The sequence below is a fragment of the Euprymna scolopes genome, chromosome 35 (assembly GCF_053919585.1).
Source record: "Euprymna scolopes isolate OS-2025 chromosome 35, ASM5391958v1, whole genome shotgun sequence".
Lineage (NCBI taxonomy): Eukaryota > Metazoa > Mollusca > Cephalopoda > Sepiida > Sepiolidae > Euprymna > Euprymna scolopes.
This window is the reverse complement of record NC_136516.1, coordinates 32,486,560-32,511,068: the sequence shown is the minus strand read 5'-3', so window position 1 is coordinate 32,511,068 and position 24,509 is coordinate 32,486,560. Positions and strand designations below refer to the sequence as shown.

General features: G+C 34.2%; 1 protein-coding gene across 3 annotated transcripts in view; it reads left to right on the top strand.

Annotated features, from left to right (window-relative positions):
• The window catches only part of LOC145259797 (dmX-like protein 2), a 441,223-nt gene extending 435,200 nt beyond the window's left edge, over window positions 1-6,023 (top strand). For all 3 annotated transcript variants that reach the window (XM_080117569.1, XM_080117571.1, XM_080117568.1), the window contains one exon: window positions 5,402-6,023. In XM_080117569.1, the coding sequence (XP_079973695.1) occupies window positions 5,402-5,611 (210 nt within the window). In that variant the 3' untranslated portion in view covers window positions 5,612-6,023. The remainder of the gene's footprint in view (window positions 1-5,401) is intronic.
• Window positions 6,024-24,509: the final 18,486 nt, after the last annotated feature.

Sequence of the window (24,509 nt, the reverse complement as noted above, 5' to 3'; positions counted from 1 at the left end):
GAAAACAGAGAGTTGGTCTATAAGCAAGCTGGGATGATTTAATGTATAATGTATGTTTCATTCAAGTAAAAGTTTGTCTGCCAACTTGACACTGGGGTAGAACCTTTACTCCAATAAGTGGCTTTTTAGATTCTATAAAAGCAAGACATAAAGAACTTATCCATTTGATATAAAGAAAAAAGAAACGCAACTATCTTGAAGAATGTTTGGTACTTATGCAGTATAAGAACCGTGCTATCATCGGGATCCTCCAGATGGTTTTACAGAAAATGTTGGAAAATGGCAAACGCAAGATTTTTTTTTTTTTTTTTTTTTTTTTTTTCAAGCAAATGCTGACCAATTTTTTCGCTGAAAAATATATTTCTGCCAATACAAAGTTAATTCAATGAAAAATATATTTCTGCCAATACAAAGTTAATTCAATGAAAAATTAATTGAAAAATGACAATATTCTTGCATAATTATTGGAGATTTTTTACAAAGCTTTTAGAAAACTTAAATTCAAGGAGGAAAATACATTCATTGTAAGATTTATTTCATGAATAAATATTTTTTGGCCTTCAGAGCAAGATCACAGTGTAGTATCTGTTCTGATGCTACACTTCACCTTTTCTGTTCTCGGTCAGTCGAGGAGAAATCCTTTATGATTGAGACAGTTTCTATTTTTGTTCCTATCCGGAGTGCCCCTTTTTGGAGAACTGGATTTTCCCCCACATTAAAAACCGACCTTGTGTCTAACTCTGCCCTCATGGGGAGGCAAGTAAAGAGAAATAAACAACTGATTTTTTTTTTTTTTTCTTTTCATTTTTTTTTTGTTTTGTTTAAATCAAGATTAATATTTAGATTTCTTTTAAAATAGTAAACCAATGATAAACTAATGTTTCCTTTGATTTTTTTTGGATTAGGTTTAATTTTCAAACCTTCTGGTATTTTCTGTAAAACACCAGGATGATTCCAATGATAGAATGGTTGTTATCTATAAATATAAAAGTGAAAATGTATGTATGTGTGTTCGCTTTTTCTGTATGTCTACAAAAGGCTTCTTTCAGAGAAGCGGTCGGTCGCTTCACAACTTTTTAAAAACTTTTTATATCGCATATAAATCGTAATATCTCACAGTTAACAACGAAGCTCGCCTGTCTATTTAATTTGCTCGATTTCGGGAAAATAAATATTCAACATTTGTCACTCGCCGCATGTGGGTTAGTCTTTTTCCTATAACATCTTGGGGGGAAAAAAAAGCGTTCAGCAGTAAATGAAGGTACTATCCCGCAGTCAAACTTGACCTCATTAACTCATTAAAACGGGCACCTGCCAAATCCAAGTAATTAAATAAATTCAAACGTGTTTCCGTTAGCATCTCACGGTAGGGCAATGGTTAACATCGCACGTTTTTTTTGTTTTTTTTTTCACACTTTAATTTACAACTTTGCCTCAACGGTTTGGGTTCGATCCTCATACTTACTTTTTATTTTTAACCCCTCCACACACCTCCAAACACTCGGGCAATGCCGGGTACCCCTCGCTAGTACTATATAAGTACCAAAAGTTTATTGTATTTCTACATAAAAATAATTTTGGTTTTTAATGAGTTTTAAAATTTTTATCAAATGACGATATCCAAAAACGCTTGGTCACTGATGGCTTTTAATGTAAAAGCAAGTTTTAAAATGGTATTGCGGTCAGCTTAAGATTGGCATGTGTTCTCACCACCTGAGCTGCTATTCCCGGTACCGTATAGTGCCTTTGGATGTTATCATTTAAAAGAAAACTTATTTTTAAAAAAAAACGTACTTTTAACACTTTAAATGGCTAATTGGAATGCCTGCAGGAACACTTTAACAATCAGCTCATCAGTAGAAATTGGAATTCTAAATGGGTTTCACAATCACCGAACCATAATCCATCTGTGTGTGTGTGCGATTAACTCAAAAATAACATCTATTAAAATAATCAATGCATTCCTTAACTAGAGTAACTCATTACCCCGAAAATCAGAACAGTTCCAAGGGATGAACGTGTCAGTTTATTGACAAATTGTGCATTTTGTATTCAGGTGATAAAACAGACTGTTGGACATTAATGGCTGAAACTTGGTGGACAACTCCACCCAACCACATGATGCCCTGTGGCATTGATGATTCAATGGAAATTTTAAAACTTTCAGTATCACATTCAGGATTAAACATTTTAAAGAGTAGACGATTACCGAAGTGTCCTTGCTGCTATCTTAAGTATTTTGAGTACTTGTCTAGAATTCCCCCATATTTAAAAAAAAAAAAAAAAAAAAACTATTTATAATGTACGCACCTGTGATGGAACAAAAATCTCAAATTCCAAAAATCACATAAATTGATCAAGTAGTCTTATTTTTATAAAAAAAAATAATTTTTAAACGGTTTTAAATAATTAATAGGAAACCATAGGCATTACAAGGCTGATCTCACAAGTTGTAAAGTTATCTGCCCTTGTTTCTTCAAGATGGCGACATGAGACCTTCCCCTTTTGCTTGTTCATGAAATTTGATTTTCTGATTTAAAAACGAAACTACTTGATCAATTAATGTGACTTTTGGAATACGAAATTTTCATTCTATCATGGTTAGGTACATCATACAGATTTTTTTAATTGTTTTTAATATAGGGAAATTCTGGACAAGAACCTTAATATTTTTATGATGGTTATGGTGCTGCTGATTTTTGTTCCTCGGTACATTGTTATGATGATGATAACCATTATAATGCACTGATGGGTTGAACAGTCATCTGCTTTGTAAAGTATTTGTCAACTGTTAAATGGTATATGAGCAGTGATGCTCTTTTTGATCCCCCGACAAAAAGAGGGTGGACCTATAAATTCATCCTTGTCCGTTCGTCTGTCTGCGCACTTTTCTTAATAACTACGCCTTGGAAATTTTTTTAAATTTTGCACAAACATTAAGCATGATATGAGTAAAAAAAAGTAACAGAATGGACCCCCCCCCCCTGGTGTCTTTCGGGTTAAAATGGCTAAAAAAAATTGACACTTTTGTGCTTATTAAAAAAAAATTAATGCCTTGGATTTTTATACAACTTTTCAGAAAGTTTTCGCTAACTGATTTCTATATAATTTTGTTTTTTCTATACTTTGCAATAACTCTTGAGTGTGCCCCAGGGGCTCTTTTATGGCTAATAAAAACACTCCATTTTTGTGGCTATTTTACCATATTTGTCCAAAATTTTCTGTGTATGTCTATTTAGCAGTTTTGCATGGTGCAGAACTCAAATTTAAATATGTTAAGGCCTAAAACTGCACCGTTTGTTTATTTTCACCTGGATTTGACATCCTTTAGGGGCTAAAGGGGAGGGGGATTTGACTTTGGGGGCTAGAGGAGAGGGGGTGCTGAACTTAGTAATTTTTTTTTTTCACTCTCGGGGAAACCATGCATGCTTCACTTTGATGTTGTAGTTCTCTTGCTACTATCAACACTAGCAACAACAATGGCAGCATATTTCCCTGCTGAAACAGTTTTAGTGTTTTAACGGACTGGTCAGAAGGGGTCAAAATTTAAACATTGAAATCTAGCAGGTCCAAGTTGAACTAATGTTTATCCTTCACGCATGTGCAAATATACATTTATAGGTTTAAGTCAGTTAATTTGTAAAGTTTTGATACGCATATAAACTAGCTCAGATGGTAGTAAATAAGGCTGGAGCGCTAAATGTTTTGGTTCTAATTCCAGCTGATGACACTGAAGTCATTTTTTTAATTTTTTGTTTTTTATTAGGTGCAATGGCGAATTCGCTCTATAATAATAAATATGAAATTTGCTTAAATTAAAATATCCTATTTAAGCCTATCTTCTGACTAGGGCTATGACAACAGCATATTCTTTTCATTGTTTTGACTCCCGAGTATATATCCGACACAGTTAGACACTGTTAATCAACCAAGAACCACATCACTCTATATAAAAGCATATAAGATATATGGCCTCCAGGTTTTTATGAAAGAATTAGAGGTGGGAAGGACGCCATAGAGATCACAACAAAGAATACATGAAATGAACAACGTTGGAAGTATGTAGATTCTGACTCCATATAATTAAAGACAGACGAATATTGAAGGTTGAGAACCGTTTTTATTTACTACCAACAATTTGTATTAGGAGAGGCAAAGTGTTCGTAGGATGGAATGTGATTTAACAAAGGAGATGAATGTTCGTAAAATGTTTGTAGGTATGTATGAATCGACGAGGAATGAATGTTCGTAAAATGTAACTTATCTTTTGGATGATGGATAGGATTAGGGTATGCCGGTCATCCTGCTGTCGGTGATGTGTGTCCTGGCTTGTAACTGGAAAGCGAGCGACTTTTTCATCAGCAGCTAGCAACCCGGTATCTTCGTCTTCCTTTTCCTCTTCTCTTCTTTGGTTTTTGTGAATTAGGCATTGTTTAGAATTGAAGGCGTTTGGCCCATAACATGAAAGCGTAGTCGGCTTCAATTCACTGATGCCTTATTTCTTTTTCTTCTTCATCTCTTTAGGTCGGGTGAGAGAATCTGTCCGTGCATTCACTGACGCAGCAGGGCGAATCTCCTCTTCCCACCTTTTGGTTCCCTCATTTTATAGTGGCAAACCGGCTCCCAGCGACTGTGATATTTGAGGTGTTTATTTTAGGCGCAGAGCTCTGCCATTGGTCGATAATTATTTTGTGGTTATCTTATTTTTTTCTTCCCAAGCGGAAGTGATGCGTGGAGCCATGTGCAAAAGACGATTTTTCATTTTGTCTCTCATGGTGGATGCGTTAACATCCGGTTCGCTGCTAATTCTCATGTTCCCACAGATATCAATGGATACACACTCGAGAGTGAAAACAATGAAAAGAATATGCTGTTGTCCTAGCTTTACTTATGACCAGGCAATGCCTAGCGGCCTGCTAGTAGGCTAGTACGACTAAACTTTTTAGCCTTTTAAAAATGGGCAAAAGTTATAGCCTGTTGTCCGAGAATGAGTGCTTTATGCCAAATTGATGGTTGAATATGGTCAAATCTGTTCATTTTTTCATTAAATCTTAAGTCCTATTAATCTCTGTGCATCAAATGGATACAATAATACTTAGTTCCCTGCACCTTATTATAATAAAGGTTCATACAAAATTTCAGCCAGGTCGGGCCAGTAGTTTCCAAGAAAAAAAGACTTCTAAAGTAAACCTGATATTGTGGTGACTAATCTCTATTAATCCCTAACTGTGCATTGAACGGATACCATAATACTTAGTTTGCTGCACCTTATAAGAAAGGTCCATACAAAATTTCAGTTAAATCGGCTCATTAGTTTCTGAGAAAAAAAAATGGAACAGACAAAGAAATATAATTTTCAATACAAACCGGAAGTAAATGATTTTTTTTCTTTTTTATTCAGGTTTGGAGTCTTGATGTTCACCAACTGTTGTCTTCGTTCGTTGGGGAGCACAGCAAGAATACCTTCTTTCGGAACGTGGGCTCCTCATCTGGAGTGACACAAGTGATGGTAACCCAACCCAACCATCTGATGTCTTGTGGCGTCGATGGTTCCATGAAAATCCGGAAACTTCCAGACAGGGATCAAATCGTCCAGACCTGGTCGAGTTAACTTTGTTGTTATATCAATCGCTCTATCTCTTGGCATCAAATCTCGAGAGAAGAAGAAGAAAAGGTATTTTGACTGCCAAAGATCCGATGAAAATCCTGGTTCAAAAGAAATTAGGTGTTTTGTATCTGGATGCGATAATAAGTCAAAAAGTAAATGGTACTCGGTGATCTTGGTCGCTTTAGAGTCGCAGAATTTAATTTCTGTTGATATGAAGAAAGAAATGAAAACCAGCAGATGATTTTTTTTTTTTTTTTTTTTTTTTTTTTTTTTTTTTTTTTTTAAGAGAATGAGAACCTAATATTCACATTTTTAGAAACCAAACTATGGAAAGAATGAAAAAAAAAAAAAAATGATAGAAAATGAAAAAAAAACTGGAATAAGCAAATTAAGAAAAAGTAAAAAAAAAGAACAATTGCAAATTTGCATACCAGTTTGATTTTTTACCTGTGACTCCCATCCTTTTGTGCATGGGAGGGGGGAATAAATGTTATCTTCGAAAATCTATTTAAAAAAATCTTTAAAAAAATTGTTTATAAATTGTTTCTAAAAAAAAAAAAAAAAAATTGGAAAAACAAAAATTTAAGAAGGAAAATTGAAAGTTGTTTTAGAATTTTTTTTTTATCCTCACTCTATCTCTCTTTGATATTTTTTTTTTTTTTTTTTCCATATCAGCATATCAGAAATAGAAGATGATTCGTTTTGGGATATCATTATTTTAAAAGATTGGAAAAAAAAATATATAAATGAACAAAAAAAAAATAATGAAATTTTTTTTTTCTCTCCCTTACGTCCATCTTCGACAATAAAGGAGCATGAACAATATAATATGTGTGCTCACTCCAACTTAGAAAAATTTTTGTAAACAAAAAAAAACAATAGAGGATGATTACATTTTTTTTTTTCCTCTTAATTTTCCTTTTTTTTTTCTCTTAATTTTCCTTTTTTTTTTTTCTCTTGTTCCCTCTATTTTTTAGTCAGTGTTACACTCATTTAAAATTAATGTCTGCCTACTGTGAAGTTAACTCTATAAAACTTAAAAGAAAAAAAAAAAAATTTATAGCTTTTTTCTGTAGCCAGATAATTATTCTCGGCAACTATTATCAGTGCAAGTCCAGAATTTAACCTAATCAAAAACATACAAATACAAAAATGTCTTTGTTGTACATACATGTCCTGGAACAAAAATGTCATATTCTAAAAACCAGATACATTGGTCAAGTTTTTTTGTTTTTGTTTAATATAGAAAATAATTTTTTAAAAGTTTTAGGGTTTCATATTATATTACAAGGTGTATTTTATAATCTCTGTAGTCCAAATTGAGTTATCTCCCTTTATTAAACAATGTCTCATTTTCTCATACTATTTTTTTCTTAGTTAAAAAAATGCTACTTTATCAATTTATGGTATTTTTGAAATTTGACATTTTGTTTCGTGGCTGGTATATAAAGATAAAGATATTTCTGTATATTTTTTTTTTTTTTAATTAGGTTGAATTCTGGATAAGAACCCTGATATTATTATGATAATTATGGTGATGATGATGCTTTTTGTTTCTTGGTACAAACATTATTATGATGATGATGATGATAACCAATATAATGCACTGAAATAAATGTTAAAAATGGACCTCTTTCTAGAGCTGAATGGATCAAATGGTCATCTGCTTTGTAAACTATTTGTCGACTGTTAAATGATACATGAGCAGTGATTATCTCTTTTTTGATGTCGTAGTTCTCTTGCTACTATCAACACTAAAAATAGCAGCGTGTTTCCCTGCTGAGACATTTTCTTTTTTTTTTTTTTTTCTTTTTTTTTTTTTTTAATGGGCTGGTCAGAAGATACAATTCTGGAAAAAAAAAAAAAAAAAGACAAAAAGGGATTTAAGAAAAAAAAAAAAAGAAAAAAAATTTTTTTTCGGATAAAGGAAATTTGAAAAGAAAAAAAAATAAAGAAAAAAAATTTAAAAAAAAACATTTTTTTTTTTAATTTAAATAAAAAAATAAAATAGTCTATTTAACACGGAAATGAAATCTACAAAAAAAATTAAATTTTTAAAAGTTAAAAAAAAAAAAATATTTAAAAATCGACCCCCCCCCCCCCAATTTTTCCCCAGATTATCGTTTGAGGAACAGAATAATATTTAGATTTGAACGATTTATGACAAAACCGGATGATTTATTGATTTTATTGATCCTTTTTATGAAAAAAGGGAAAGAACCATTGCTATGATGATTATTATGATTATTGTTATGACTATGATGTGTGAATGTTATTCCCTCCTGAGTATACAAGTTAAATTATGAAATTAAGTTGATCGGTTATTATTGTTAATGTTCTTTGGTAAACATCTTTTTTTTTTTGTTTTTGTTGTTTTTTTTTTTAGCTTTACATCTTTTTTTTATGATGTCTTTTTTATTTTTCTTTTACATCTGTTTTAGCTTTCAATTTTATTTTGTTTTCTAAGCAGCAAAATAATTAGAGCAGAACAAACATTCCTGAACTAATAAGCATTATATATATATATATATATATATATATATATATATATCAGAATATGGGTGTATATATGTTTATGAAGGTATATAAGTGGGTGTATGCATGTTTATATGCATGTGTGTGCATATAATTGTAAGCAGTAGTGTGTACATGTGTGCAAATATTTATGCTATATATATATATATATATATACACACACACACACACTTGTATGTGTACATATATGAAAAGTATTTATGTATCTATATACATTAAGAATAATGTGTGTGTGTGTATATATATATATATATATATATATATATATAGTGTGTTTGCATGTATATATTGCATAATATATACAATTTATCCATCTATATATATATATGTGTATATATATATATATACACACACACACACACACACACACACAATGTATGTATACATATATTGTGTGTAGATTACAGTATGGCATGGCATAAAGTTTTTTAAATGTGAAATGGCTTTATTTTCTGCATGTGACATTTCGATATACTTCATACCTTCTTCAGATGTGCTAAAACCAGAAAAAAAAATCCATTGGCCTCTGCAATGTCATGTGAACAAAATAAAACTTTCACATTTAAGATTTTTCCAGGCAATATGTAGCATATTTCAGTGTTAGCAGAGAAATCACAAGAATGCTCACTTATACAAGAGCACACACGCATACATATTCAATAGACCTTATACATAGGTTAGATGCCCATTTGGAGTACCTTCGGATTCCTAGAAACTCAACTTACAGATACAAACTGTGATTTATTCATTCAGAACATCCAAACGTCAGCTGAAGAATCTGCCACATTTAGGTATCTTTGAGCCTGTGGGTTGAATTTCTAGTATCGTTGTGAAACCCAGGGTACCAATTGAAGGTTAGACTAATGTATAGTGTACATTAAACGACGTATGTATGTATGTATGTATGTAATACACACACATTTGTTTTTATGTATATATTGCCATCTCTGTACAAACAGTTTGGATGCACACACCCGAGTTAATTATTTAAAAAAAATTTTTTTTTTTCTTTTTAATCGTTATTTATTCATTAAAATCCTTCGATTGTTATTTTATTTTCACATTTCCAGTTTCAGGATTCAAACTCTGTTTCTTCTTTCCATTTTGTTGTTGCTTCTTTTCTTTTTGTGAGATGAGATTTTTTTTTTTTTTTTTTTTTCCAGTGAATCAACGTTTTCTCTCCAAATCTCTTCTCATCTCTATTTCCTTTTCTTTTCTTTCCCAAGGATAGTGTCCAGTTGTCTCCCTTTGGCAGATGTATTATTGAATAAATTCCAATTCATTTACACACAATCCTTCCATGTTGACTTGAATCTAATTTCTTCAATGTTTCCAAAGGATTTTGGTTTCTTATTACAATCATTAAAAAAACAAACAAAAAAAAAGAAAGCAAGAAATTTGTATTATTTGGAATCTTTGGTCTACCCTTCCTATCTTGAGTGTCGTTTCTACAACGTTTCGGTCAATGTAACCTCCAGGTGTATCTTGCCAAACTCGGAAATGTTTTTGTCAAACTCGGGAATATACACAGAATTTTTAACGGAATCCTTTTACTTTACCGGGGTAGCTTGCTCTCGTTCTGTCAGCCATCACTGGATAAAGGTCATAAGTAATTCACAACTGTATATTTCAATTGCCCACATTAAGAATCGAACCTTCAACCTTCAGGAGAATATTACTTTCACAATTAATTCTGCAAGGACCTATGGTACAATGGTTAGAGTACTTAAAGAAGGTCAGAGGTTACATCGTCCGAAACGTTGTGAAAATGACGCTCAAGATGAGGTTGGTTATTCGTATTATTTGAATTCATCGGACTACTATTCTCATCTTGAGTGTGGTTTTCATGTTTTCGTTGATGTAACCTCCGACCTTCTTCAGTTGTATCTTGTTAAACTTGGGAATTTTAACATAACAACCCATGGCACAATGGTTAATGTATATGGAAAAAAAATCAATTGTAAAAGTGATTTTCTACTGAAGGTTTAAGGTTCAATTCTCAGTGTGGATGCCTGAAAAATTCAACTGAAAATTATTTTTTTATTTTTTATTTTTTTTTTTATTATTTATTTTTTTTTTTTTTACATAGGCATCACCACTTATCAAGGCCAAGAGGTCACTCGAGGATAAGGGTTACAGAGTTTACAGTAGAAATTGGACAATATAGTAATTGTTAGTAATGGAAATTCGGTAAATTTGTTAACTTACATGGAACGGCTCCTCAAAAACTTGTTAAAAACTTAGGAACTCTATCCAGTTATGGCTGACGGAACAAGAGCTTGCTACCCCCATGAAGTAAATGAAAGGTTCCATTTGAAATTTTGTCTAAATTCCCGAGTTCAACAGAAACATTCCAGAGTTCGACAAAAAATACACCTGAAGAAGGTCTGAGGTTATATCGTCCAAAACGTTGTGAAAATGACACTCAAGATGAGAACAGTAGTCGGATGAATCCAAATCATACAAATAACTAATCCTCATCTAAAAAAATTCAGAAACGTAGAAGAGAAATTGTTTTTGTTAGTAAATTTGTATGAATTAGAATGGTGCATTTTTTTTTATATTCTGTCGTTGTGGTTAAGCAGTAATGTACAGAAGAGAATGCTAGGAGTGCTGAAGCACCTGCCCTTTTTACTCCTGTTTTAAAAGTGTTCTTTTCAGAAGATTATATTATAGACCTGTGCCTCACCATTACTTTTTTTTTTCACTTGAGCAAGTTCTGCCCCGATAGAGTTCTCTGCGTGTCACTGTGGTTGAGCATCATTCCTTCATGAATTTCAAATAAATCAAATATTATCGTTGGCATTCGTTCCCCTGATATCTTTCTCACTAGAATTGTTTCCAGAAAGAAATGCAGAACCGCATGAAGGTTGCCAACATCGCTAAAGTGAAAAAGAATTCTGTGGATTTGAACTAGTCACACCTATGTTGCCAGTCCATGTTGTTAACCACTTCCACTGTCACCTCCCTATTGTTGCAGTTCAGTAAGTTAGACTTCTCCGTCAAGTCCTCCTCCTCATACATTGCCGCTATTTGTTAACCTGCAAGTTATTACATCCAATACCAAGAACAGCAAGGATCACCCAGAATTGTAGCATCTGTGAGGGCGTCATTTATTGGTTGAAGAAAAAGTATTGTTTATAGACTGTGTTAGGGGACCATTACCTACCCATTAATGGACTCTCCCAAATACTATATTTATGCAGAGGCAAGTACTTTCAGAGGGAATGGTTTCTGGGTCCACATCATTCTGACAACAGCAAGGCTCAGGGGTTGCATACGAAGTCAGGGAAGGTTTGGTGTAGAACACAAATTGATGGTGCAGAAGCATTTTCTTAGTTTAAAGAAATGAATCCTAACCTAATTAGATGTACAAGGTGCCTTAAATAAGTTTCCAGACTTTTTTTTCATACATGCATTTAAAATTGTCATAGACTCTTTAGAATTCTGTATGTTATTGTTATACATCTTATGAGATGACTGACCAATTTTTGATTTCAGGTTCAAATAAACAGCTACAGCAGGAATTGGAATACACCATACTAAAGCCTGATTTTCACAACTGGTGAATTTCAAAAATGCAATCTGGACATGAGGACAATTTAGAAGAACGATATGCAATAAAATTCTGTTTTTAAACGTGAAAAAATGCCACAGAAACGTATGGAATGCTTTAGACTGCTTTTGGACCATCTTGCATGAATTGTACATCAGTTTTTGAGTGGCATAAAAGATTCGAAGAAGGCAGGGAGTTTGTGGGGGATGATGAGGTGTGGAAGGAGTAAAGAACACCAGAATTGATTGGCCAAATAAAGATTTTCATGGATAAGGAACCATCGTTTGTCTATAGAGACAATAAGTGCACAGTTTGATGTCAGTGTGGGAACTGTGGATACAATTATTCACGAGGAACTGAAGATGCAGAAGATTTGCACAAAGTTTGTCTCAAGAGAAGATCAGAAAGAAAGATGTTGTCATGACGACCAAGATGGACATCAAGGCAATTCCTCACCCTCTCTATAGTCCAGGCCTTGCTCCCTGTGACTTTTGGTTATTCTCCAAGTTTTTTAAGGAAAACCTTAACTATCGTTATGAGACAATTGAGATGAAAAAGGCTGTGATGAGTCGTTGACATGCTCACACAGGAAGACTTCCATAGGACCTTCCAGAAGTTGTTTGAATGGTAAAAGTGCATTGCAGCCGGAGAAGATTACTTTGAAAGGATTTGAGTTTCATGTGTGTAGTATCAATAAAAGTGCCTGTACAAAAAAAAGTCTGGAAACTTATTGAATGCACCTCCTAGTGTAACCCCTTAATAATAAAAGTGAGGATGAAAATACAAAATAAATCTGTTGCTCTTCAGTTTCTTTGTTTCCATGGTTATCACTTATTTGCTATCCGAGTCAGCCATTTGCATAGAGCACACGACGATCGTGCATCACGATTGATCTGTATGAAGTTCTCCCCATTGATCACAACTATTCATTAAATGTGCAAAATAGCAGGTTTTTACCCCCAAACACCGAGTGCAGTAAGTGTCAGCATTTGCATGCAAAGTCGGGGAAGGTTCAGCCTCGAACACAAAAATAGATTTTGCAGAAGCAATTTTGCGACTTTCACTTCCTTCGTTTTGCACTACTCCATGTTTAATTAAAATTGCTTTTGTATTATTTCGATTATTACGACAGCTGTTCTCCTCTTCAGCGTTATTTTCACAACATTTCAGTCAATATAACCTCTGACCTTCTTCAGATGTATCTCGTCGAACTTGAAAAGACCTGTGGCATAAACGATAAAATACTTGCTTAAATTCAGTTGTAAGTTACACACTTCTGAAGATTCAGTCCTCAGTGTGGGTGATGTTCAAAATACGATTGCAAATTACTTAGGACTTCTACCCGATCATAGCTGATGGAATGACTGCATGTTACCCCCCCCACCACCACCACCACCACACACTTGTAATACTACTTTGCTTGTGATAGACACAAAAGGCATAAAGGACCAGAGGACGACAGATCCTGGTGTTGAGTCATTCTGAATTTTCACCAATTAACCAAATAGCTAAATAGCTCTTACACTACCATGTTGTGATTACGGTAAGGAAAGGTTGGACTTTGGGGGGGGGGTATTCTGTTGCTGGTATTGGTTTAGGATTCTTTCTTGAAATGGGTACTTACAGGAGGGAATACATGAAGGTTGCAAACATCTACAAATGGAAGTGCTGTGAAAGAATCAACTGGATTTAAGCCTGGCTCATCTAAGTCATCAGATTGCATCATTATCCATTTTACGGCGGCCATTTTTCCAGTGTTTGTGTTAGTATCAAAATAAACTGTTTAGGTAAAACCATAGTTTAGTATCCTGAATATAATACAATGAGCAATGGTGTACAAGCGATATTGTTCTTCTGTTTGTTTTTGTTTTTTTTTTTTTGTTTTTTTTTGTTCAATATTTGTAAAATTTGTAACTTTTTTTTCTTTTTTTTACATAGGCATCACCACTTATCCTCGAGTGGCCTCTTGGCCTTGATAAGGGTTAAAGAGTGTACAGTAGACAATTGGACAATATAATAATCGTTAGTAATGGAAATTCGGTAAATTTGTTAACTTATCTGGAACGGCTCATCAAAACTTGTTTATGTTAGACTTGAAGACAACCATATTGTAGTCAGCTGGAAAGCCGAAAAACAGAAGACAATTCCATAGGCGTGCAGTTCTAAGAAAGAAGCTTTGTTCATGGAATCTACGTTTGGGTTTAGGCACAGATAAAGAGTGGGGGGAATTATTGATAGTGTTTTTTGCTAGATGGGTGTTTCTTGTGAAAGTTTGGTGAGGGGGGACCATAGACTTAAGTTCAGTCGAATACTTTCCATGAAAGTAACGATACATCAGAGACAAACTCGCAACATCTCTTCTGTGAGATAGAGGTTGCAGGGAAGAGAAAAGGACATCTCCTACGAGGCTACGAAGTCTATTTTGAACTCTATCAAGGCAGGATAAGTCCTTTCTAGCAGCTCCTGTCCAGATGTGTCAACAGTACTCCATCCTTGGACGTACCTAGCTCTTAGATAGAGAATTGCATCAGCAGTGAGATATCTACTTGATCGATAAAAGGATCCCACCATTTTTCCAGCGGCCTTGGCAACAGATTTGATGTACGTGTTCCATTTCAGATGAGGAGTAAAGGTCAGGCCCAGAAGCTTATCAAAACATGAGGCCTCCCCAAGACGAGAGCCATTCATTTCAATTGATGCCAGATGGGGATCAGAGCGTTGATGATGTAAAGATAAAAGCTTGGTTTTAGATGCATTAAAAGTAACAAGCCACCTCTTTCCCCATTGTACCACTTACTCAAGATCAGAGGAGAGAGAATCAGAGAGAACTTGGTCGTTTACAGTCTTAGATGTGCTACCATAGATAGTAGTGTCATCAGCATAGATGTCCACGAATGATGTAAGGATGTGATTTATAAGATCATTAATGTAGATCAGGAAGAGAGTTGGGCCCAGGATGAACCTTTGAGGGACTCCAGCATTAATACTGTGAGCTTCTGATTTCTGCCAATCAACCACTACTCTTATTTATCAGAGAGAAATGATTTCATAATTGAGAAGACATTTCCAGCTATGGTATAGCTGGAGATTTTGTGAAGTAAACCTTTATGCCATACTCTATCAAAGGCCTTTGATATGTCAAGCAATTGCCCTAGAAAGGTAGCCTCTGTCGAGAGATCCACTAATCCTATGAGATATAACTGCAGCACATCTGCTGTAGATCTAGCAGAATGGAAACCATATTGTGTGTCACTAAGAAGGTTATTTTTGTTGAGATGGTTGATTACTTCTCTATTTAACACAGATTCAAACAATTTATGACGCACAGGAGACTTATTGGCCTGTACTGAGAGGGAGATGAGTGATCACCTGAATTCTTAAATACAGGGCATCTGCTAAATTTCGTTTGTATGAAGACTCCATTTATTTTTTTTCTTTCAAATGTTCAGAATATGTACACATTTCAAGCATGCTTTAAGATTAGATGCATAATACTAAATAGATTTTAACTTGAAATAGTTCTTCTTTACTTATATATATATATATATATATATATATATATATATATTAAAAAATATTTTTTTATGTAAATACAGTCATATCTTGTTAAAATGTGAAGATCGTTTCAATCATATTAGATATCATCAGGCAAGAAAAAATAAGGTACAAAAATTAAAAAAGTTCCAGACCTTTTCAAATTTTGAGGAGAGAGAATTTGCTATGATTGACAATGGGCAAAAATTAAGGTTCTTATGGGTTTAAATTGATTCCAAAGATCAAGTTTCTGCTAAAAGGAGGAAGATTTGAAAGGGTAGTTTAAGGTTAGAGAAAGCGTTAAGGAGGAGGGGATAATATAATAATATAGAGAGGGCGTGTGAAAACAGTGGGGGAGAGAGAAATGGAAGCAGAGTGAACACTTGTCATGGTTTCACTCTCTTCCATTCTCTTATGATTGAGCACTATCACAGATCCTTGTTGAAATTCAATTATTTTCAAGTTTTTATATCCTCCTACTGGAACTATATATATAATATATATATATATATATATATATATATATATAAAATGACTTAAAAATAAAACCAGATACTGTTAGCAACCCACCCAATAAATGTTACCATGACATTTATTTGGGTTGGTTTCTAGCAATATTTTGTTTTATTTTTTTATTTTAAATCATCATCGAGACTTTGAATATTTGGGTGTTAATTCGTGGCCATATTTTTCTTGTTCTAACCTAATGCTAGACACTAGTGTTTTTCAAACTAAATAAACGTTTTAAAGTGAGTAAAAACACAAAAAACTTTTGCAGATAGATAGAAGAGTAACTTATCTTGCCTTTGATAACATTTATTTGTTATATTTTTCTGTTTTTTGACCAATTATTGTATATTATAAAACAAACCCTCTATTACTAATGGAGATGTATGAATCTGAAATTATTATTGCTTTTATTACTGTTCTATCTTTCAAGTTTTAATTCAGGAGCAGAGCGATGGTATGGTATTTGCTCGTTTGTCATGGTACTCATGTCAGAAGGGGAGATAACCACTTTAATATAGAATAAATTTGGTTAAAGAGAATCGAAGTTATCTCCCTTGTACTGACTTTCAACGCTTCTCCATTTTTGTCAATTTACAAATATAAAATTGAAGAAAGAAAAAAAAAACAATAAGAAAGAAATAATTTTGACGACTAATTCCACATCTTTATTCTCAATTCAGAGGCGAGGATAGTGTAGTATAGGTTCATTTTTCATGATACAATTCTCTCAGACATTATACCACCTCCTTTTTATTTGGGGAAGGGGCGGAGGTGATCTGGGAACTTTTATATTATACTAGCGGGGGTGCCTGGGTGTTTAGAGGTGTGGGTGTGTGTGTGTGGGGGGGGTAAATCAAAACAAAGTGAAGTAATAACCCTGTTTAAATATAATATATAAAAAAAAAACAATGTTAAAACTTAAAAAAAAAATCGGAAAAAAAAAACGGCGAAATGTGATGGAAAAAAAAATATGTAAAAACTTCTTAGCGGGGGTGCCCGGCGTTGCCCGAGTGTTTGAAAGTGTAAAAAAAAAGTTTTGGTCGCCAGGTAGGCTCGAACTCGAATCCTTGAGATGAAGGCGGAAAAAAAGCGTGATGACTTACCTCAACGCTCCAGGGGCAGCAGCAATGATAATGTTTGAAAATAAATTGTTAAGTAGTTAACTGACAGGTGCATAAATTTAATGAGGTCAAACATCATGTCATTGCGGAATGAAATGCCGCACTAAAATTTGGCCGCAAGGCAGTTTTTTTTAGTTTTGTTTTGTTTCCCCAAGATGATCGGGGAAAACCAGTCCAAATGAAAAGCAATTGTCTGATATGACGGTTTTCACCGCATTGATCAAAGCTGATTTGTTTTCTGGATGTCCCTGGCGTGAAAGTCGAGGATGACGCATCATTTCAGTTTAGTTTCACTTTGTTTGGCTTTTTAGTATAAATAAACACGCGAAACGGCGCAAATTCTATAAAAGCTGATCAAAATAAATCTAGATACAATGTGCATTCGCAAATCGTAGATATTATTATCTAGGGAGTATATAAACAGTTCTAAGACATAGTACCCCCCCCCCAGGAACCCCAGCGAAAAAAGCCTTTTTTGGACATACAAAAAATGCGCGCTTGCATTTGTCTTTTATATTTAAAGAAGACGAACGAAAAAAATATTACAAAAAAAACGATAAGGTAGAAAAATATCTATTAAAGAAAAAAAAACTTGCAGAATGAATTGGAATCACTGTTACGCTTACTAAAATGAGAGAAACTAACAAGGGAGATAATTAAGTTCTATCGCTTACGTCATGTGATTAACGTAATTCAAAATGTCAGACAAAATTCATTCCTCCATACAAACTTTATCAAAAACAGTTTTTCATTAATAATTATTTTTTTTACCTTATCATTTTCCATAATTTTTGGATATTTTACTGTTGGCGACATGACAATTACATAGGTCCCCTCCCCCCCCTCCCCCAACAAAGAGATTGAACCTAGTAATTCACTCCCATTCGTCCATTTGTTTGCACTTTTCTCAATAACACTTTGGATTTTTTAAAAATTAGTCATGGTGAAAATAAATTTTTGCCAGAACGAATTTTCCAGGATAACTGGTTGCTCCTCTAATGGCCATTATAGAGGTAAAATTGCCCCCCAATGGTTCATCGATTTATACTTTTCTCATTAACCAATCCTTGGATTTTTTTTTTTTTTTAATTTTGCACGAACATTAGTCATGGTGAAAGTAAATTTTTTACTTATGGAGGGGGACCTCGCATGCTCAGCATGTTTTACTTGAAATTCAATATTTTTTTGTTTGGCCCGAAACACATTACCCCTCAATGCCATACAATACAGAGCCAGACTAGTAAGTTTACCCAGGTGTCCTTCCAGCCAAGGAAACACGAGAGCATGTGTTCATCAAATGCAGCAGACTCCATTGGTACTAAGCGTATATCAATGAGGTGACGGATCGCATCCTCCCCCATTGACGCATCCTAGATCATCCACCGTGGGATAGGTAGAGATGAATGGTGTTTCTCGTGTAGCTAAAATGTAGGTGTGGACGTCATAAGTGAATGAGAAGCATGGGGTTTAATCTTTTGCTGATCAGGATCTGATCGCATTCTTTAGGTCAGGCTCGGATGTGATAGAAAAAGATTACATCCCAGGTAAAAGTAGATATTATTTATTTAACAGCCAAACAATGTCGCAACCGAAAGAGCCATGACAGCCAACATGGGTGTGGGTGTGTGTTTACAGACTCGAGATTTGGGAAAATCTTTTTAATTGGGTTTCGGCCAGAAATTTGGCTGTCAATATATATATATATATTAAAAAGCTTGAAACGTGTCCAGGTAACCTACATCTAAAATTTAAAGTGTTAAACCCAAAATTGGCGGAGGAGTTTGGTAGAGTCTGCAAAGGTCAACTCTTCCAACTTTGACCCCTTGGAAGCAAAATTTTTGACCAAAAGCCAATTAAAAAGTTTGCCCTATGTCTAAATACACTTTATATAAAATTTCAAATGTTTAGACCGAAAATTGGCTTAGTAATTTGGTAGAAACCACAGAAGTAAAATTTTTAAAAACTTATACTCTAATTTTGGACATGTAATATTTACTGTTTTTGGGCTCAAATCAAATTAAAAAGTTTGATCCATGTCCAAGTAACCTACATCTAAAATTTCAAGTGTTTAGACCCAAAATTGGTGGAGGAGTTTGGTAGAGTATTCAAAGGTAAAATCGTTGAACGTTGACCCCTTGGCTGCCGAATTTCTGGCCGAAAACCGATTAAAAAGATTTTCCCAAATCTCAATACTCCTTATGTCAAATCTCGATACTCCTTATGTCAAATCTCAATACTCCTTATGTCAAATCTCGAGTCTGTAGATTGAAAATTGGCAGAGTAGTTTGGTAGGGAAATGTACACAGTAGTTTGATATATTTATGCATACATGTGTGTGTGTGTGTGTGTGTGTATATATATATATATATATATATATATATATTCATGTGAAGAGGATGTAATTATATTTCCTCAAATTATTAAAACAAACAATGAAGATGACAGAGACAAGAGTATCCATGATGATGTTAAAGTCGAAAGATATCCCCCCAAAAATAGAAGGAAACCCGATTTTTTTTTGTGGTCGATGATATAAAAGATTACCAAATCGACTATTGCTATTCTATGGAAAATACGCCAAAAAAGCTTTAACGAAGCAATTAATTCAGAACATTGTAATGAATGGAAAATAGCCATGAAAAAAGAAATAGATGCTTTGACCGAAAATAATACCTATACGGTAGTACCTCTCCCAAAAGATAAACATGTTATTTCTACAAGATGGGTCTTTACAAAAAAGACTACAGCATCATGTGTTGAACAGTACAAAGCTAGATTTGATGCTAAAGGATACTTCCAGATTTACGGTATAGAATATTTTTCTACGTTTTCACTGACTACAAACGTAATGACAATCAGAATTTGATTGCAAATTGCATCGCCTCTTTTCAAAACGATATCATTTACTCGACTTCCATCAGCTAGTTTCACAAAATCATTTTGTGGAACTAGCTGACGGGAGTCAAGTAAATGATATCGTTTTGAAAAGAGGCGATGCTAAAATCTCGCTTAGGAACACTAAAGGTGAACTATATTTCTTAGCGAGATTTTAGCATCACCTCTTTTCAAAACGATATAGTTTACTCGACATTCGTCAGCAAGTTCTACAAAATAATTTTGTGGCTTAAAGTTGGGATCAAAATCTATAAGATCAGATTCCTTTGTAATCACATGTGCCGTTGCACCACAATCGACAAGAAAATTATTGTTTGTTGGAGTGTTAAATGTACATGAAAATAAGAATGTATGTTCGCTAACGGAACTCTCCACATTTTTAATGGAGTCGCCATATTGAGTCCTGTAACTACATCGGAAACACTTGTGATTAGTTCGTCCACAATTATAGCAAATAATTTTTGTACTTTTCTTAGGAGAAAAATTGTTTTTGGCAAAGTTGCGGTTTTTATTCCCGGCATTGGTATAATTTAATTTTGGTGTTTTTATGTGTGCATTTTTAAATTTCATAATATTTGTAGATTCGTTTTGTTTTTTGTTTTTTTTTGTCATCATTTTTTCAGTTTCCTCGTAACTTCTGAGTGCTACCTTGAATTGGCTAAAAGTCATGGGTTTTTCTTTCTGGGTTATCACGGTGGTAAATGGCTTGAAATTACTCGGTAATCCCTTAAGGACCATGGAAATTAACAGACTGTCACTTATAACTTCACCAGACATTTTTAAAGAATTTGCAGTTGTTTCAGCTCTAATAATATGATCAGTAATGGTTTCGGCTTCCATTCGTTTTAGAGAGGTCAGTTCAGTATATAAAGAAATAACTGCTCCATAAATATTAAACCTGTCTGTAACAATTTTGCATATGTTTTCTCCGTCTCAACACAGGAAGAATCTTTTGCTCTGTGGATTCCAACTCCAGTTCTGTCTACTGCAAACCAGTCATCTTCTAGGACTTGTGTAAAACAACGAACCATCGGAAACTGTTCTGAGACCTTTGCGTCACGGTGGTTTCCTACTGGGTGGATTACTAGTTGATACTGCTATGGTGTGATGGTGTGCTTGCCAATCTTGAGGCTGTCTGTCTGTAACACTGCTTTAGCAGCGTCAGCAAAATCTTCGTATTCCACATAGGCTTAATCCTTTTGGAGCACCATTCCTATAAGTGACAAGCCACACATCTTTCAAAGTTCCATATTCTTTAAAAAGTGTATTTAAAGCATCTTTGGAAGCAATTTTGACCCCTTAGCATTTATTGTTTGGGCCTCAAATCAAATTATAAAGTTTGATCCATGTCCAAAGAACCTATATCTAAAATTTCAAGTGTTTAGACCCAAAATTGGCGGAGGAGTTTGATAGAGTTTTCAAAAGTCAAATCGTTGAATTTCGACTCCTTAACAGCCAAATTTCTGGCTGAAAACCGATCAAAAAGATTTTCCCTAATCTCAATACCCCTTATGTCAAATCTTGAGTCTGTAGACTGAAAATTGAGTTATTGTGTAGGGAAATGTACACAGACAGACAAACACACACACACACACACATTTTCACTTTTATAGATATATAGATATATACAAGGTTCCTTTAATAAGTTTCTGAACATTTTTTTTTTTTTTTTTTTTGTACGGACATTGAAAATTGTCATGGACATTTGAAAATTCAGTATGTTCATATACATCTTACGAGATGACTGATCAATTCTTAAGCTGTCCATTTAAACCTGATATCATAAGTAGGAATTTTAATACATCCTCCTAAAGCCTGATTGTCACGGCTGGTGAATTTCAAAAATGCAATCTATACGTGAGGAAACTTTAGAAGAACGATATGTAATAAAATTCTGTTTTGAACTCGAAAAAATGCCACAAAAACGTATGGAATGCTTCAGAATGCTTTTGGACCATTTTGCATGAATCGAGCATCAGTTTTTGAGTGGCATAAGAGATTTGAGGAAGGATGAGAGGTTTGGGAGGAGTAAGGAAGTCAGAAGACCAGAGTTGATTAGCCAAATAAAGATTTTCATGGATAAGGGCCATCGTTTGTCTATAGAGACAATAAGTGCGTAGTTTGATTTAAGTAAGGGAACTCTACACACAATTATTCGCAAGGAACTGAAGATGTGGAAGATTTGAGTGAAGTTTGTCCCAAGGGTGCTCCAAGAAGATCACAAGACAGTTCCTCACCCTCCCTATAGTCCAGACCTTGCTCCCTGCGACTTTTGGTTATTCCCTAAACTCAAAGAAAACATTAGAGGCTGTCGTCATGAGACATTTGTAGGAATGGAAGAGGCTATGATGAAGGTTATTGATACACATACACAAGAGGACTTCCATGGTATATTTCAGAAGTTTTTGGAACCGTACAAGTGCATTGCAGTCGGAGGAGATTACTTCGAAGGGGACTAGAGTTTTATGTGTGTACTTGAAGGCATCTCCTATTTGAATTCCCGTTGAAATCATTATATCTGCTTTGAAAAATTTTCATAAACTGGAATTGGGATTGGGAAAAGACGGCAGGTGAAATTTATCAGCGCTTCATATCACATATAAACTTAAAATAAGGATTTTTTTTTTTTCTTTGAAGTTTGACGGTTGGTGACACCCTGTATCAAGTTCTTTGTGAGTTCTTAACATAATGCTAATTTCCCATGTATTTTTACACACAATTAATTTCGATCATTGTCAGCGATATATCTGCACTTGTGCACTGAACAGGATAGAATGTGGGGCATGAATGTTAAAGCAACTTTGTTTTGGAATTTATAAATCAATAGGGAAAACAAGTAATGAAGTACACAATTATTAATGACTAACGAGACCTGTGGAAATTCCAAATTATTTGTTGCAATCAGCAACCAATAGGTGGTCATGTTTTCAGGGAGGGGGTTACTCTCGGTATGAGGTTGCAATCGGCGAATTTATGGCTCCACCAACAACATGAACCAAAGAAAGTGTCAAAGAAAACATCAAAATGTGGTGAAACAATTCCTACAGGTAGTCACTGGTCGTCAGATACACATGGCTGGCAGTGTAATCGAGAATACTTGGAGATTACCATGTCAAAATTTAAAAACAGTGCAGTAGTATTCAGAATGTTGTCCAATCAAAGAGGTGATTGCTGATACAAGCAAGCAGAAGCAAATAAATTCTCTCCACTCAAACCAAATCATTTAGATGTACATCAAGCCAACTCGCATCACGTTAAACCATTAAGACACTGCACGCAATATGATTTATATAGTAATTATCAAACGCCAATACAATAGTCATCATGAGAATTATTTGTGTAAGGATTTCTAGGAATTTGGTTTAATAAATAATTGTATTGTATTCATTAATGTTAGCGAGACCTGTGGAAATTCCACAGCTGCATCTTTCATATGTAATATATTGCTGCTGGGCATTTTGTGGACGTTCAGTATGAAGAGAAACCCTACGATATTATTGTTGCCCTTTTGTTAAAACTGTAAAATTATTTATCTAAGTAATCTGGTTAACATAGTGTCAGAATATATCTGGTTATTAAGGTTTATCTCCAATATCCTTATAGGAGTCTGTGACATATTTCCATTGTATGGATGCCTAGCACAAATGGAAACCCCACGATATTATTATAGGAAGCTAGCCTGAAATTAAAATGTTCCCCCCTCCTACTATGAAGCGAGAAAAGTACCAGTGCATTTATTACCGTTAGTAATAGCTAAGTTGCGAAAGTTAATAAAGGAAGATTTATTAGAACCTGCCCCTTCAGGAGGAAGTAAATGGGCATCACCCATTGTGGTACTGAAAAAAAAAGACAGTGACTTGAGAATTTGTGGAGATTATAAAATAGGGCCGAATTATAAAGTTTGCGCCGACTCGTACTCTATTCCGAATGTGGAAGTAGCTTTACATAAACTTGCCAGAATGGAAGTATTTTCGAAGATAGACCTAAAATCAGCTTACCACCAAATTCCCATGGATGAAAATTTTAAAGAAGGGACGACCATAAACACACCTATAAGCCTGTTAAGGTGGAGAAGGATGCCGTATGGCATAAAAACGGCCAATTTTTCAAAAAGCTATTGAAAAAGTAATAGGAAATGTTGAAAATACAATCTGTTATCAAGACGATATTTGTGTTGGAGATTTAAATGAAGATGATTTAAAGAAAAAAACTGGAAATATACTGAACCGGCTAAGAGACGCTGGTATGATAGTAAATACAAAAATGTATTTTCAGGTTACCCAATATCAAAGGAAGAGATCTCTCCGGAAGAAGTGCTAATCGAGAAAATTCTAAAAGTGGCTACACCCAAAAATAAAAATGAGTTGGAGTCCTCCTTGGTTTTGGTAAATTTTTATAGAAAACTAGTGAGGGTACCCGGTGTTGCCCGTTTTTTTTTATTTTTTGAGGCGTGTGTGTAAGGGGGGGGTGAAGTAAGTAAAGAATAACCCTGTTTAAATATAGAAATAAAAATAAAAACTGTTAAACTTCTTTAAAAAATTGGCCCCCCCCCCCAAAAAAAAAAAAAAACAGCAAACAAACGTAAAACTTTAAAAAAGTATAAATCAAGGGAAAAATGATGGACGTGTTTGGAAAAAAAAAAAAAAAAAAAACAGCGAAAAGCGAAAAAAATGGCATAAATTACCCTTCGATTCGGTTAACTGCATGGTGCGTTTCACCCAGTAGAATTAAAATTCCATTCCAGTTTTTT